This window comes from Phyllostomus hastatus, unplaced genomic scaffold (genome assembly GCF_019186645.2).
Source record: "Phyllostomus hastatus isolate PE091 unplaced genomic scaffold, TTU_PhHast_1.1 phas_contig_402, whole genome shotgun sequence".
Lineage (NCBI taxonomy): Eukaryota > Metazoa > Chordata > Mammalia > Chiroptera > Phyllostomidae > Phyllostomus > Phyllostomus hastatus.
Window position 1 is genome coordinate 5,486,821 of NW_025333873.1, and position 15,366 is coordinate 5,502,186.

The 15,366-nt window shown below is 45.9% G+C and overlaps 1 protein-coding gene across 3 annotated transcripts; it reads left to right on the top strand.

Moving 5' to 3' along the window:
• The first annotated feature begins 257 nt into the window (after positions 1–257).
• On the top strand, positions 258–14,219 carry LOC123822604 (WD repeat and coiled coil containing). Of its 3 annotated transcripts, none has more exons than XM_045844705.1 (4): positions 258–365; positions 5,537–7,391; positions 10,924–11,041; positions 12,429–14,219. In XM_045844705.1, exons 2-4 carry the CDS (start codon positions 5,556–5,558, stop codon positions 12,653–12,655), a joined length of 2,181 nt encoding a protein of 726 aa, XP_045700661.1. In that variant the 5' UTR covers positions 258–365; positions 5,537–5,555; the 3' UTR covers positions 12,656–14,219. The 3 variants fall into 3 exon arrangements, with proteins under 3 accessions (XP_045700661.1, XP_045700663.1, XP_045700662.1); XM_045844706.1 differs by lacking the exon at positions 258–365 and adding an exon at positions 597–636; XM_045844707.1 differs by lacking the exon at positions 10,924–11,041 and having other exon boundaries at positions 12,429–12,615.
• The last annotated feature ends 1,147 nt before the right edge of the window (positions 14,220–15,366 follow it).

Consider the following 15,366-nt stretch of genomic DNA (forward strand, 5'->3'; position numbering starts at 1 on the left):
ACCAGCCGTACTGCGAGCGTCCGGGCCTGAAATTCCCCACTGGCCGCGGCAGGGGGTGACCCCGAGTCTCCCAGGAGTGTAACTGGGTCTAAAGAAACATAGCGAGGCACTGCTAGTCCATGGTCTGTGGCCGCGGGCAGACACTTTTGGGGTACGTGTAGAACGGGGGTGTGTAACTGGAACAGATCCATGGAGTGGCTTCAGTGGAATGCACAATATTTTGTATTTTTCTGAGAAAATGTTATCATATTTTACAGAGGTCCTCGACTCCTTCCCATCCCAGACTCCACATCCCCCCTCACCCGCAAAAGTTAAGAAATTGTGTTGATTCTTGGGCTCCTGGACTTCTTAGACTAGGAGAACGGGTAAGAAAAGGGGGGAGACGCTAAACCTCTTAAGAGAGGGAGGAATTGCGTGTGGCTTACGGTCGGGAGTGTCACTGAAACTACAACTCCCAGAGATCTTTGCGGCAAAGCCCGAGCTTATTAGCCGGTGGGAGGGACACTCTCTTAACGTGACACACACAAGAACCAATAGGCGGACAGTATTGCTGAGCTTTTCCCGCCCATCGCTCACCTATCAGAGGCCTGGAATCGAAGCTTCCGGTACCCGCTCCGGACTTCGAATCCGCAGTGGGTGAGTTGGGGCGGCTCTGGGAATATTGACTTTTCTGTGGGACATTGAGTTCAAAGGTGTTTTGTCTCCACTGTTGCCAGTCTGGTGGGTGTAGGAAGTCTGTGGGTGGGCGGGGTGGGAGGCGGAGGGCCGGCCCTTCGAGGGGAGGGTGGAAGACAAACAGGTGTGCGGCCAGCGTGGGAAGAACCGTGGGGGGCTGGTGGGCGCTGCTTAGCGGATGCGGACGATCGGGAATGGGTTTAAACAAGAGTATATTCTTTGTAACTCAAGAGTGACACTTCTGAAAATATGTACGGACAAAGCTATCCAAAATGAAGAAAATGCTTTATGCATAGAAACCTTTATAACGGCGTTATTTATAATAGGATAAAGTTGGCTACAACCAGGTGTCTCAGCAGTAAGGAAAATTAGGCAGTTTCACAGTGTGAATATTAAGTGGTCTATAAAAATCACTTACAAAACTTTTAAATAATATGGAGAAATGCTAATATATAATGTTAAATGAAAAAAATGGTGATACGAAATTGTATGGTATGATTGAAAAAGTTTAACCAAAACTGCATGGGGAAAAAGTGTTTAGAGGTATGTAATAGTAATTTTCTTTGGATGGATTTTTTTGGTGTGGATTTACCTTTTGTATATGCTAATTTAGTTTTTCAAATACAAGCGAAAGTTTATTTTAAAAGTCTCAGAGGTAGAAAACGTGAGGCAGCTGGGCTGCGTGGGCTCAGGAGACAGGTTACAGGTTGCGGAGGCAAAAGCAGGTCCCCTGGAGCTTGAGAGAGAGGAAGAGAGAGAGTGGGAGAGAGAGCAAAGGTATGTGCCTTGAGGGAAGAAGAGGGGGAAAAGTACAGGATGTGTAGAAAAAAGGCATGTTAATTTTTAAAATTAAAGTGGAAACACAATAAACTTAGAACAAGTTGGAGGGGGTGTATATCTGTTTAAACTACTGAAATGCTCCCATTCACCCAAGCCCTTTGATTCTCACCAGGAATTGTCTTTAAAGAAGATTAAAAACAGAAGAAATAAGTGGTCATAGAGTGAGCACCAGGTGTTCTGACCACCTCTCCCCTGAACGAAGAGAGTGGGCTTTTCTCTTCCTAAAACACCTGAGGCTTTCGGTTATCTTATAGTCTGAAGGGTCGAGAGGCCAGCAAGTATACAGTTAGCTTTAGGCAAAAATAAATGTTTTAAAAGATACCAAGTAATTGGTGACCTCCTGAAAGCCATTTCAACCTTTGTCCTCTGGGCTCTTCGCTCTTTCACAGTGAGGCTGCTGTTCACTGCTTTGCCTTTAACTTCCAAATTCATCTCTGACTGCCTAAGGAACATTGCTACCCCATAAATATCTTAAATGACGCACATCTAATGCAAAATTGATTGCACTCTAAATAGCCTTTTTTAAAAAATTGATTTTAGAAAGAGAGAGAGAAACATTGATTTGTTGTTCCACTTACTTATGCATTCATTGGTTGCTTCTTGTATGTGCCCTGACTGAGAATCAAACCCACAACCTTGCTGTATCAGGACAGCACTAACCAACCAAGCTACCCGGCCAGGGCCTACACACTCTTCTTAACCTTTGAAGCATGCGCTGCCTTCTGTAGCTCTGATTAATAGTTTAACAATTTCCCAGGCAAAAACTGTGTGTTATCCTTAGTTCTTTCTTTTTTGCCATGCATATCCTACCTGATGTCATTATCTATTCCATCAGCCTTAGAAATGTCTCTCGAATTTGGCCCTCTTTCTCTACCGAAGTAGCTACAAACTTGGCTCACTGTTGCGTTGTGACATTCAAACGATTTCATGGTGCCTTATTGAACTTGTCACTTTTCTTCTTAAGTCCCTCCTGCACATTGCCGCATTAATGTGCACTGGCTCCTCCAAATTCCTCAGCAGGCTCTTTATGATCAGGAGATAAGGTTGGAAAGGTATATCAATATCAGGTAATATAAGGCCTTAACTGCCTTGCTTAAGACATTTGAAATAACTTGTATATGTGGACTGTGGAGACCCATCAAAGGTTTTTGAGCGGAAGTACAGAATGGCCAGAACTGTGGTTTATTTTCAGAGGTAGTTCTGTCCAACTGCACAGAGTATCCAGGCTCTGGGGGAAAGGACAGACGGGCATCAGAGGAACTCTCATCCTGCCCATCCAAAAAGGAAGAGGTGGTCAGGACCTGGACCAGCAGTGGGGCAGAAAGCACTGGAGCGGAGTTTTGTAATTGTCATTAGATTTTTGAGAACGGTATGCCAAATTTCCTCTTGTTGCTGAAGATGAAAATATTGAAATTAATTCTTCTTTAAAAACTTTAGTAACCTTGTGTTTTTTTCCTTATTCACAAATACTTAACCTGTGTGACCCCTGGCCATATTATAGCCTCAATGATGTTAGCCTCACTTGTGTGGCTTAAAACATGACCATATAAATTGCCTTTGATATAATTGGTCCATTAGGAATTTTCTCTGCCCAGGAAAATATACCGTGCATTATTATCAATTAGAGTCTTTTAAAAGTACCTACATAGATATTAGGGGACAACATATTAATTAAGACCAGTGAGTTAGAGGTGGCAGTTTTCATCATTGGTAATGACAGGGAACTTATTTCTGTATTTAGCAAGCCACTGCAGAACCACTTAATCTGGCAGCATAGGCAGAAACATAACAAACAGACTGTTCTTTGTAGAAAAAGACTCTTAAGAGCAGAAACAAAGCTTGCAGAGAGGTAGGTCAAGTTTGAAATGAATGTGGGCAGGGCTAATATCAGCCATAATGTAAAGCTCATATATATTTGAATAGTACTATAGCTCAGCAAAGAGGCCAGGAGATGCAGATCTGAGAGTAATAAATGTAGATGATGATTTAAAACATAAGAGTAGGTGACATTGGAAGGAAGGGAAAGAGGGAAAAGTGATGAGAACTGAGTACTAAACTTTTTGGCTCTATCCACAATCAGATAAATTGGAAACAAGCTGAATTCCCATCTGTAGGGGAGCCATTGAATACATTATGGTCCATGCAAACTGTGGAATACCTTGCTGCTACTAATGCTGCTGCGTGAAATACTGAAGCAGGTCTATTTTACTGACTTGGGAAAGTGCCCATGCTGTAGAATAAAGTAGTGAATAAGACGAGGGTACGATCCCTGTGGTAACTGGGCGTTTTTTGAAAACCCCTTCACACTTCAGGAAGAACCGCCCTTTTTGTGAGTCTTGGTGGGAGGCACAGCCCATCCCCTATTACAGAAGCCTTTGTGGGGAAACCGTCTCCCTGTCCTGGCTGCCAGTGCAAAGGGTACCTGAACTTAGCTCAGCTGGTGGGAGGCAGGGAAGTTCGATTCTCAGCTGTTTGGAAAGTGGCAGCTGTGTTTTATCGCTCCCGGCCTCATTTGGTCCCTGCTTGTTTTCTGAGCCTGGTTCGTGAGCCTTTTCCCCCTTAATCTCACCTGAGTGGTTTCTGCTGTTAATAACCAGGAACTCTGACTTACACCCCATTTTTTGGTCTAAAAGAGAAAACTTAGCACATATGAAATGTTATATATATATATATTTTACATAGACATATATTATATATATAGGTAGGGTTCTTTAACAGTTTCAAAGGCTCTACATCAAACTGTGAACAGTGCTTTTATCAAGGACTTAATATTTGGAGGGCGGTGCCAGCCTGCGAACTGAGGGGTTGCTAGTTAGATTCCCCATCAGGGCACATGTCTGGGTTGCGGGCTGGTCCCCCAGCTGGGGCCTTGACCTGCACAGCAGATCAATGTATTTCTCGCACGTGGATGTTTTTCTCCCCCTTTCTCCCTCCCCCTCTCTTTCTAAAAATAAGTAAATGAAATATTTTTTTAAAAGATTCAGGGTGGTGTGGGGTGGTAGTGGTGGTAAAGAGGAGTTGGCATGGGGTAGGAGGAAACATTTTGCTTTACTTTAGACTCCTGGTTTGTTTGAATCATTTTTTCCATTGCAGTGAACATGTACCTAGTCATCTAAATGTCTGGAAAAAAACTTAATGAAAAAATGAAAGTAATACTTGCATAACCTAGTTTACATTTTTGCGAAGGATTGTTGCAGGGAGAAAATGCAGTAGGGAATGTGAAAATATTCTGAAAATTAAGTGCTATTTGAGTATGACGAAGTAGAGATAGCAAGAGTGACTTGAGTGTTGTTTCAGTTTGGAAGTGAAGGCTATTTTTAAGGGAGTTGAGGAAATAAGTGCTAATAAAGGCAGAGCTGTGAATATCAGTTATCAATTTGGCAGTGAAAGGAAAATAGAGATTAGATGGTGAAGAAGACTCTCAGTTTTTAATTTGAAAATTTTCTAGCTTAGAAGTTGAAAGGCCCGTAAATACTGCCATAGCCTCAGTCTGGATTCAGCAGTAGCTAACATTTTGCTACATTTGTGTTAGCTCTGCATATTTATACTTTTAGAGTATAGATACAGTATATATACACATAAAATTTTGTAGGTCGGTGTGTTTGTTTTCTAAGACATTTGGAAGCAAGTTGCAGGCGTGGGGACATTTCATCCCCGAGCACTTTGGCCTGCGCATTTCAGCAGTAGGGACGTGCCCATAACCACGGTTCCACGGTCACACCTACGAAAATGATTGACTCTGCAGTGTCTTTTAGTATCTATTCCACATTCTAATTTCCCCAGTTCTATAAATTTTTTTTTGCTAGAAAATTTTATTTCCTCCATTTAAGACCCAAAGTGTCTACGTGGCAGTTGCTTATTGTGGCTCAGTCGTCCCTGCAAACCCACCACGTCCCCCTGTCCTTTCGTCCCGCATGGTGTCGGCCTGTGAACGGTGCCGGCCAGTTACCTTGTCCTACATTCTGGATTTGTCTGATTATGTTCTCAGGGTGTATGTAGCTTTTCTTCTTAATTATTTCAGATAACCTTCGTCAGAAAGGATGGAGCTGGGAAAAGGCACGCTGCTCAGGACTGGGCTGAATGCATTGTATCAGGCAGTACACCCAGTTCACGGCCTCGTCTGGACCAACGGGAATCAGGTAGTCCTGACGGACGTACAGCTTCAGGGTGGAGAGGCCAAGTTTGGGGACTCAGAGGTCATCGGACAGTTCGCACATGTGTATGGGGTGTCCTGGGCCCCACCCGGTGCGGCTGACATGCCCCCTCTGCTCGCTGTCCAGCACACGCAGCATGTCACCGTGTGGCAGCTGTGCCCCAGTACTGTGGGGACCGGCAAGTGGCTGATGTCTGAGACCTGTGAGATCAGAGAGTCACTCCCTGTCCTTCCCCAAGGCTGTGTGTGGCACCCACAGAGCACTGTCCTGACTGTACTGACCACACAGGACGTCTCTATTTTCCATAATGTCCACTGTGACAGTTCCCGAGTGAAAGCGGACAGCAGCACCCAGGGCCTCGTTCACTGTGCGTGTTGGACCCAGGACGGCCAGAGGCTGGTGGTGGCAGCGGGCAGCAGCCTGCATTCTTACATTTGGGACAGTGCTCAGAAGACTCTTCGCAGGTGCTCCTCCTGCTCGGTGCTGGATGTGGGCAGCCCTGTGCGCTCCGTCAGAGCCACGGGGGACTCCCAGGTCGCCGTGGCCACTGAACTGCCGCTGGGTCAGCTTTGTGGCTTAAATGCATCTGAAGCACTCGACGGTCCACCTCCTAGTGAACACACTTGTCCGATTGATGACACCATTATCGATGACGTGTTCTCTGTGGATAAGGGGGCCATCCCTTCTCAAACAAATTTGGACGCATCAGCGTCTCCCTTTTCTTCTTCTTTGTCCGCTCCTCTGGATCTAACTCATATAGTTTTCAATAGATCGAAGTCTGAAGGTAATGCCCCAATTTGTGTAAGAAAAAAGGACTGCTTGACAGGAACGGGTCTGGATTCCTCCCATTTGGTCCTGGTGACTTTTGAGAAGGAGGTCGCCCAGACCAGAAGAGTCCCCATTCCGGGCATCCTGGCTCCTGATCTAATCGCATTTAGTATTAAAGCACAGGTTGTGGCGGTGGCTTCCAATACTTGTAATAGAATTTTTATCTATTCTGTCATTCCATCGTTTATGCCAAACATCCAGCAAATTCAGTTAGAGAGTAGTGAAAGGCCAAAAGGCATGTGTTTCCTGACAGGTAAATTGTTACTAATTTTGGTAGGAAAACAAAAATCCAATGATCCGACATTCCCTCCTCCTTCCAAGTCTGACGAGTATGTCCTTCGCTTGATCGTCAGAGAAGTAGTGTTGGAAGAGAAATTTCCAGTGACACAGAGTGAAAACCAGAGTGGCTACGCTACTTTCAGTTCTCTGTTAAATAAAGCAGAGGGGAGACAGCTGATGGAAAGTCTTTCCCCAGATATTTGTCCCCCAAACGGAGGGCTCTTGTTAACCGCTGATAGCCGTGGTCGAGGTGGAAGGCCCGGAAGCGCCCTTATTGAAGAAATCAGAAGTCCTCCGTCCAGCGCTGGCGATGGCTCCGTAGCCCCGGGAACTCCAGACGCCAGGCCTGCCAACCAGTCTGAGACCCTGCCCAGACCCGGCAACGCACCAGACCACACCAGCACCCCAGCGCCTCTGAATGCTCCTCAAAGAAAGAACCTACAGCGGGAAGAGGAAACTTACCGGCCTTCTAAGGAGCTGGAAATTCTCTCCAGGAAACTGGTTGAAGTACAGCAGTGTCTTACTGAACTCACAGCCTTCCTGCATAATGGAAAGAAATCCTCGCCAGTGTATCCACTCTCTCGGGATCTGCCTTATGTCCACATCTTTTACCAGGTAATTTCTCTTTGAAGGGCCAGCACTGTACATAAAAACTCCTGCAGCTAGTGGTTACTGCCAGAAAAAGTAGTAGATGAGAAAGATGATGTTCTAATTGAACTGGGCATGTTATATTACAGGCAGGTTGTTACTCCTTTACAGGTTGGTTGCCTGCCAACTGTATAGATACACATACCAGTGTACACTGATTTTTATCATGTGCATGTGCAAAATACACAAATGGTTATGCTTGTTCTGCCAACTTATATTTAGAAAAAAAATATTTTTAATTGTGCTACTTCATTGAGAAACTTTTTTCTTAATGCACTGCAGACCCTCTTCCATTTGTAAGAAAGGTTGTATTTATTTAATTTTTTAAAGATTTTACTTACTTACTTTTTGGAGAGAGGGGAAGGGAGTGAGAAAAAGAGGGAGAGAAATACCAGTGTGTGAGAGAGATGGTTGCTTCTTACCCTCCCCGCATCGGGGACCTGGCCGGCAACCCAGGCATGTGCCCTGGCTGGGAATCCAACTGGCGACCTTTTGGTTCACAGGCCAGCGCTCAGTCTGTTGGGCCACACCAGCCAGGGTTATTTAATTTTTTTTTTTAATGCATCTGTTTATGTGTGCATATGCTAACACAGCATTGCATAAATAGCATCATATCATTTTATCATGAGCACTTTCCTTCCTGATCGAACAGAGCTCTGCCTCTTCCTTTTTTAATTAGCAGCTTAATGTGGACCCTCCTGTGGTGTACTCCACACTCTTACAACCTTGCACACGTCTTCATGTACGTAGATATTGGTTGGGACAAAAAGTCTGTTACATCTTTTCCATAAAATAAAGCACATTCTTTTCATTTTCACCAATAACTTTATTGATTTGGATATTTTGAGTATGTCACTATTCCAGTAGAAGCTGCTACTGGTTTCTGGTGGGTAGAAGCCAGGGGTGCTGCTTTTAATACATAAGAAAGCCCACAGCAAAGAATTCTTTCACCAAAATGTCAGTAGTACCAAGAAACTTCACAAACTACATCTTTTTTAAAGAATGTATTTATTTATTTGTACAGAGGGGAAGGGAGGGAGAAAGTAAGTGAGAGAGACGTCAGTGTGTGGTTGCTTCTTGCACACTCCCAACTGGGGACCTAGCTTGAAACCCAGGCACATGTCCTGACTGGGAATTGAACCGGCGACCCTTTGGTTCACAGGCCGGCATTCAGTCCACTGAGCCACACCAGCCAGGCCATAAACCACTTTGACACATTCGATCAGTCACTGCACCTTCTCCATACACTGCACAAATCGCTTTTTGCACTTTATTGCATTTTTAGCTGTCTTGAAATAATAAAGCATAATACGCCAAAAATGTGTATTTTCTTCCATCTTCTATATTAAAATGGCTTCATGAAAATTCACCAATTTTGATGTTTTTTTAATGCATGTTGATGTGACAGCTGTCACAATCTAACAAAATTGTTTTGACTGAAGTTGAAGACAACTAAGCACTACTAAAGCCATCTTATGGAAAAAAATGTAATGGACTTTATGGCCAACCCAATATATAGGTACAAGATATATACAAGGTTCAGAGGTGGTTATTGTTTTACAAAAATAGGGTCATGTGGTGCACTCTCGACTTCATGCGGAGAGTGTGCTGCTTATTCAGGTGTTCCCGTGGTGAGTGGACATTCACTTTGTTTTCAGCTCTTGCCCACTCCACGTAGTGCTGCGATAGTATTCTTGTATGTATCCGTTTGTATTTGCACTTTTATTTCTGTTGGGTTGGTTCCCAGAACCGAAGTACAGTTCAAATATATATGTTTCTCCTTTTAAGGATTTGCCAGATTGCCTTTCAAAGATTTGTCCTTAACAATGTATCATCACAGGCTCATCAGCAGCCTTTTCCTCACGTCCTCGTGAATCTGATAAATGCGAAGTGTTGTTTCACTGTTATTATTTATCCTTTACTATTAATGAATTTGAGTAAATATGTCTTCATGTTTGGGGTCCAGTAAATAAATTGCCTATTGCTCATTTTTTCCTATTGATTACCAGTTTACAAGAAGTTTTTGATATTGTAGAAATTAATATGCATGTAATAGTCTAGATTTTCTTGCTATATTTCATTTTGTTCTTTTACATTTGTTTTTTTTTTTTTACTGATTTTAGAGAGCATGCAGAACTTTCCTTCCCCCTAATTACAAAGGTAATATATGCTTATTGAGGGGGAAAAATATAACCAATATAGGAATAATTAATGTTGAAAGTAAAAATTCTCCATAATCCAAACCTTAGAGAAAAATCATAGTTAGTTGTAAGCACATCTGTATTTTTTCTTTCAAATAATAACATATCTTTTTCTTTTGTACACATTTGTAAATGTGAAATTATGCATTTTTTCAGTAAAGGAAATGTGGGATTTTTTGCCTTTCTAATTCTTCAGTTCCTCAGTTTATAATGAACTGATCCAACCAAGCTGTTACCAGTAATTGCCTCTAGAGGGTAGACTGGGGGGCACCTTACTTTCTGCACTACAAAGTTTCATTTGACTCTTCTACATTGAGCATGGGTTCCTTTTGTAATGAGAAACATAAAAGAAAAAAGATAATCAAACACAAGGAAGAGTTTCCCCTGTGATTTCCAAAGCAACATTTCATACAGAGTTCAAATAAGTGATGAGCCGCTTCTGGCCCTTCCGGTTTGTTCGTGACATCTTTTAAAACGTTAGTAGTAGACGTGCTCTTTGAGTTGTTCATCCTTCCACAAATGGACAGTTTGTGTTTCATCACTGAAATTATGTTTCTCATCAGTCAGAAAATGAGTGGTGATAATTTCAACTACAAAATAAGTCAGACACATAACTTACTGATAAAACTCTTCAGATGCTTACGTGAAGGTATTGTTTCAAATAATGTATAATTAGGGAAGTTATATTTTTCTCTGTTCTATGATTATATCTTCGGACTCTTAATATATCTTAAATTAGAGCTATATTTAATATTTCCTTTCTCTAGGGATATTTGAAACCATTTTTAAAGATGAGTTACTGTTTACTAAGACTTTTTAAAATTTAAAAATCATTTTTCTTTGTACTTTTTCTAAGGTGAGCAAATTTTGACCAGTTTACTCATGCACACCCTCTGCTTCTCTGCCACTGAGAGTGGTCCTTCTTGGCCTTTTCCTCACTACAGGAAGCATGACGCTTCTTAGTTATACCCAGAATAGCCACGCACCTGTTCCTCACCATCGGATTGTGCCTCCTAGGCTGCCGTTCACCATCCTGCAGTGTTATTAGTCATGTCTTAGGACAGCCAGTTCCAGGTGGTGAAGACGTAGCCTTCTGGAAAAAGTAGGGTCTGTGCTCTGTTCTGCCCTTTAGTTGTGTTAAATAACACAGCAAAAAGCTCCTTATATAAAACTCGAGTCTGATTGATAGTGGTAATAGATAAGGATTTAAAACAACTATTTGCACTTTCTCTTCTTAAGAAATGTTAACTCCATTGCTTCTGCAGTTGGCTTAACCACTTTTGTTCTTGTGTTTGAAGAAACCTTACTGTGTAGGTCCCGTCGTTGAAACAAGAGACATGCTTCTCTGCAATGGCAAACTAAGGCTCAGTACCATTCAGCAGACTTTTGGCCTCTCTCTTGTCGAAATGCTGCATGGTAGGTAAAATTGAGAAATTAACCCTACCCAACAACTCCTTTCCACCGTCTGTTTTGTACAATAACTTCCACTGGCAATGAAAATGACATGTACTGCCCTGGCTGGTGTGGCTCAATGGACTCGCTGCTGGCCTGCGAACCAAAAGGTTGCTGGTTACATGTCCCTACCAGGGCGCATGCCTGAGTTGCGGGCCAGGTCATGCGAAAGGCAACCAATGGATGGTTCTCTCTCACATTGATGTTTCTCGCTCTCTTTCTCCCTCCCCTCCCCTCTCTCTAGAAATAAAAAAAAAAAACATAATAAAATCTTTTAAAAAAGCAAAAGAGCCCTGGCTGGTGTGGCTCAGTGGATTGAGTGCCAGACTGTGAATCAAAGGGTTGCTGGTTCGATTCCCAGTCAGGGCACATGCCTGAGTTTCAGGCCAGGTCCCCAGTAGGGGGCATGGGAGAGGCAGCTAATCACAATTTATCATGTTTCTCTCCCTCTCTCTCCTTCCCTTCCCCTCTCTCTAAAAATAAATAAATGAAATCTAAAAAAATAAAAAGTTAAGACACAGCAGACTTGAGCCCTGGCCAGGCGGTTCTCTTGGTTGAAGTGCCATCCTGTACACCAAAAATGTTGCAGGATCTAGCCCTCATCAGGGTACGTACCTGGGGTGCTGATTCCATCCCTGGTCAGGGTGCATCCAGGAGGCAACCAATCGATATTTTCTTCTCTTGCCCCCTTCCCTGCCTCCCTCCCCCTTCTTCTCTCTAAAAAAATCAATAAACATGTCCTCAGGTGAAGATTTTTTAAAAAGTTAAGACACGATAGACTGGAAAGGACCGGAGAAGGCCCAGGCATGTGCTATGCCGGTGGCCCTCGGTCACCCTGGAAGAAGCCACTGGGGGTCATTTATCTGGGCTGTTCTAGTCCAACCCCAGTCCCTCAGCCTCCCTGGGTGTGTAGAGGTCGGAATGGGTCCGAAGAATAGAGAAGGTTCTTCCGTAGCAGTGGCTGTTCCCAGCCTCATGTATTTTCTGGACAAAGTGGCCCACAACTGGTAGGGAAGGCGGGGGCACTCGCACACACGACCCCCCCCCCCCCCCCGCACAGGACCCCTGCTGAGCGTGTGGACCGGAGCTCAGAGGCGCAGTGCCGAGTGATAACTGCCGAGCCCGAGTGCAAGTGCGTGCTCCCTGACTGCGCGGAGTCAACACCCCCTTCCTGCCGGCCCCAGCCCTCTGTCATACTCGCCCCTCCGTCCCCCATTCCCTGCAAAGTCGTGTGAGGATCAGGTTCCGTGTCACCAGCTACTCAGTTCTTCCCCTCACAAGGTGGTACTTGGTTTTCCTGGGCGAGGGGACAAGTGCCCTAAACGGCCCGTGTGGTGGTTTTGCCCGGCAGGCTCCCACTGGATCCTTCTCTGTGCCGACAGCGAGGGCTTCATCCCGTTGACCTTCACGGCCGCGCAGGAGGTAATCGTGCGCGACGGCAGCTCCAGGTCAGACCTCTTCAGAGACTCTCTGTCTCAGAGTCTTGATTCTGGCCCTTGTCTTGACGTCTGTAAGGATCTTCAAGCCCAGAGTTTGGATTCCACTGGCTATTCTGACCGTTTGGGCAGTCCGGCCTGACCCTTGTTTATAGAGTATTCGCTGCGCAGCTTCTCGGATGAGACCTTTGAAGACCTGTGTCCACTGTGGACTCTCCCCGGCCGGGGTTTGCGCCCTGCTCTGAGGTGAAGCGCTCGCCCTGGCCGGCTGCCCCCCCGCAACCCCCAGGCTCCCTGCGGCAGGGCAGATGGCTCCCAAAGAGCTTGCTCACGTATTCACGACCGGCTTCGTCTGAAGGCAGAGTTCCCAGAACGAGACAGTACGACGGTGCCGCACGGATTGTGTTTTACGGTTTCTCAGAGGCTTTCTGTCTCTTGCCCGGAGCTGGGTCAGAGCTGTCTCAGAAGTGAAGCACTTAAAAGGTGCCGCGGCACTGTTGCAGACCTTTCTCGGGGCTCACGGGAGGGTGAGGGGTGCCGGAGAGCAGAGCCCCCAGCGTGCCCACTCCACTCCGAACCATCAGGAGTCGCCAGAGCTCCAAGGGGGACGGACACACAATGCACTGGCTTCGCCCCCAGGGCTCCCTGGGGCAGGAGCTAGTGGTGATGCTGGCTGGACCGCCCACAGCTTAAACGTGGCCTTCCTGCTTCTTTAGGACATTCTGGCTGACGAAGGTCCAGATGCTCCTCAAAAGTGGCCCTGGGCAAATTTCGAGGGGCCCCTCAAGCCCCCCCACTCCAGCTCATGCTGATGTTGCTAGTGCGGTGCCAAGCACGGGGGAGGTCTAAGGTGTGATTTTGTGTTCTTGCCACTTCTGATTTTCTCCATGAGGATTTTTGTGTTGTGTGTTTTTTGTTGGTTTTTTTTTTTCCAGTTTTGGGATTACAAAAGTATCCTATTTTTCCCCATCAATTCTTAAATTGTCACTTTAATTTCGGTATTTTTCTTTCATTCAAGTCTTAGACACCAGCATAGAGTCTGTGAGAGAAAGTATTTCAGACAGTTGGAAATTTCCCTGAATCCGAGGTAGGTCTAAACGGTACCAGTTATTGTCACTATGGGCCGAAGGGCCAGCTTAGGATAGCAGAGAGAGCCCTGACCCCCGACCTTAGACAGGCACAGCTGCTCCCCACCCCCCGGCGCGGCTGCAAGTGTGGTCCCCTGCAGCCCGGCAAACGGCCGGTGTGCGGCCAGAGCACACCCGCAGGTCAGTGGTTTTGGCCGTAGACACTACATTAGCGCACAGGCATTTTTTCCATTTCCTTTAAAATTATCTAGAAAGAAATATTTTGTGCCTTTGGGGACCCTTGTCTGTCTGTTGCAGCTGATGAAGATGGAGCTGGGCTAGGGCAGAAACAAGGCCCCATTTTGTGGTTCAAGTGCATTAGAGAGCTGCTGGGATAATGGAAGTGGAGGCCGCTTGTCTGGGTTCGGTTGCCCGAGAGCAGCAGCCGAGACCAGTCTGAGGCCTGGCTCTGCTTTCCGGGCGGGATGAAAGTGCACTTCTCTGAAGACCAAAGAGGGGGCTGGGGACCCTGAAGGAACAAGGTCAAGGCGGGTACCTCAAGGTGTATGTTGTAATCAGCATTTCACTGGTCAGAATCCTGTGTGAATGTGTTCAATAAAATCACTCGTGGCTGATGCAGCTGTTGTGAATGTTATTAAATATGTTATTGTTGTTCTATTACAGTTGTCCCGGTTTCCCCCCCTTTGTCCTCCGCCAGCCCACCCTGCTGGAGTGTTTGGTGGTGTCTCCTGTGTGATTATCGCTGGTCTACAGAAATGTCCTTGCTCTTCTGCATGTGTATGTTGTCTCTGTATCTCTTCTTCGGTGGCCGTGTCACCGGAAAGGGGTTAGTCGGAGTGGGTCTGCCTTGGGCTGGCTGGTCGGCGTGGGTGCTTGACTTCGTGCAGGAAAGACCTCACACCCGGAGTCCGGTGATTTGGGGAGGACGCTTACTAAAGCTGGGACAGGGAAACGAAGGGAGGGAGGGCCAAGGGTGGAGGCCGCCGCGGGAGAGAGCCTGGGCAGTGCTCTCTAGACACGTTACAGGGAAGACGTGGGCCACGCTGGGCTGCCGGGACTCGCTGGGGAGTCAAGGTCACAGTGACTCCTTAGCTGCCGCTGTCCATTGTTCCCTTGGGTGCAGGCGTCACTGGGACCCTTAGAGCTCAGGACAGAAGAAGCGAAGCGCACACCCGAGGAAAGGGCGTGTGGGCGTGCTCAAGGAAGAGCGCGCCCACGTTCGTTTAATCAGCAGTCTGCCGGGTACTTACGGGGGACCGCCTGTGGAGCTCCCCGGTTTTCTCTCTGTGCTGCTCGCTCCTCTGCAGTATCCTGCCCTGCAGACTGGCCGTGTTGGTCCCCAGACTCCTCCCAGGGAGAGCCCTCTGTGCCCCAGATAGTCTCTCCCCTGTCACCCGGGACCTCGCAAGGCAGTAGCCAGGGCAGTCGTGAGAGTCGCCTCGTTCGTGTCCCCTCTCTCCGAGGACTCCTCCACTGCCTGAGGCCCAGGGTCTCGACAATGGTTTCTTCATGGATTTTGTCCAGTTTTTCTTACTGCTTCAGTCAAGAGGCTAGATCTGGTCTCTGCTACCCCAGCATGGCCAAAAGCAGAAGTCTTTCCACATCTTGTTCATTTATGTCTAGATGCTTTGTACTTTTTTGTTGCTACTGTTAATGATATGTTTTAAAATTATGTTTTATAACTGTTGCTGGCATATTAAAATGCAGTTCATTTTTGTTCATTTTATATCAACTACCTTGCTATGCTCTTATTAATTCTAACGAT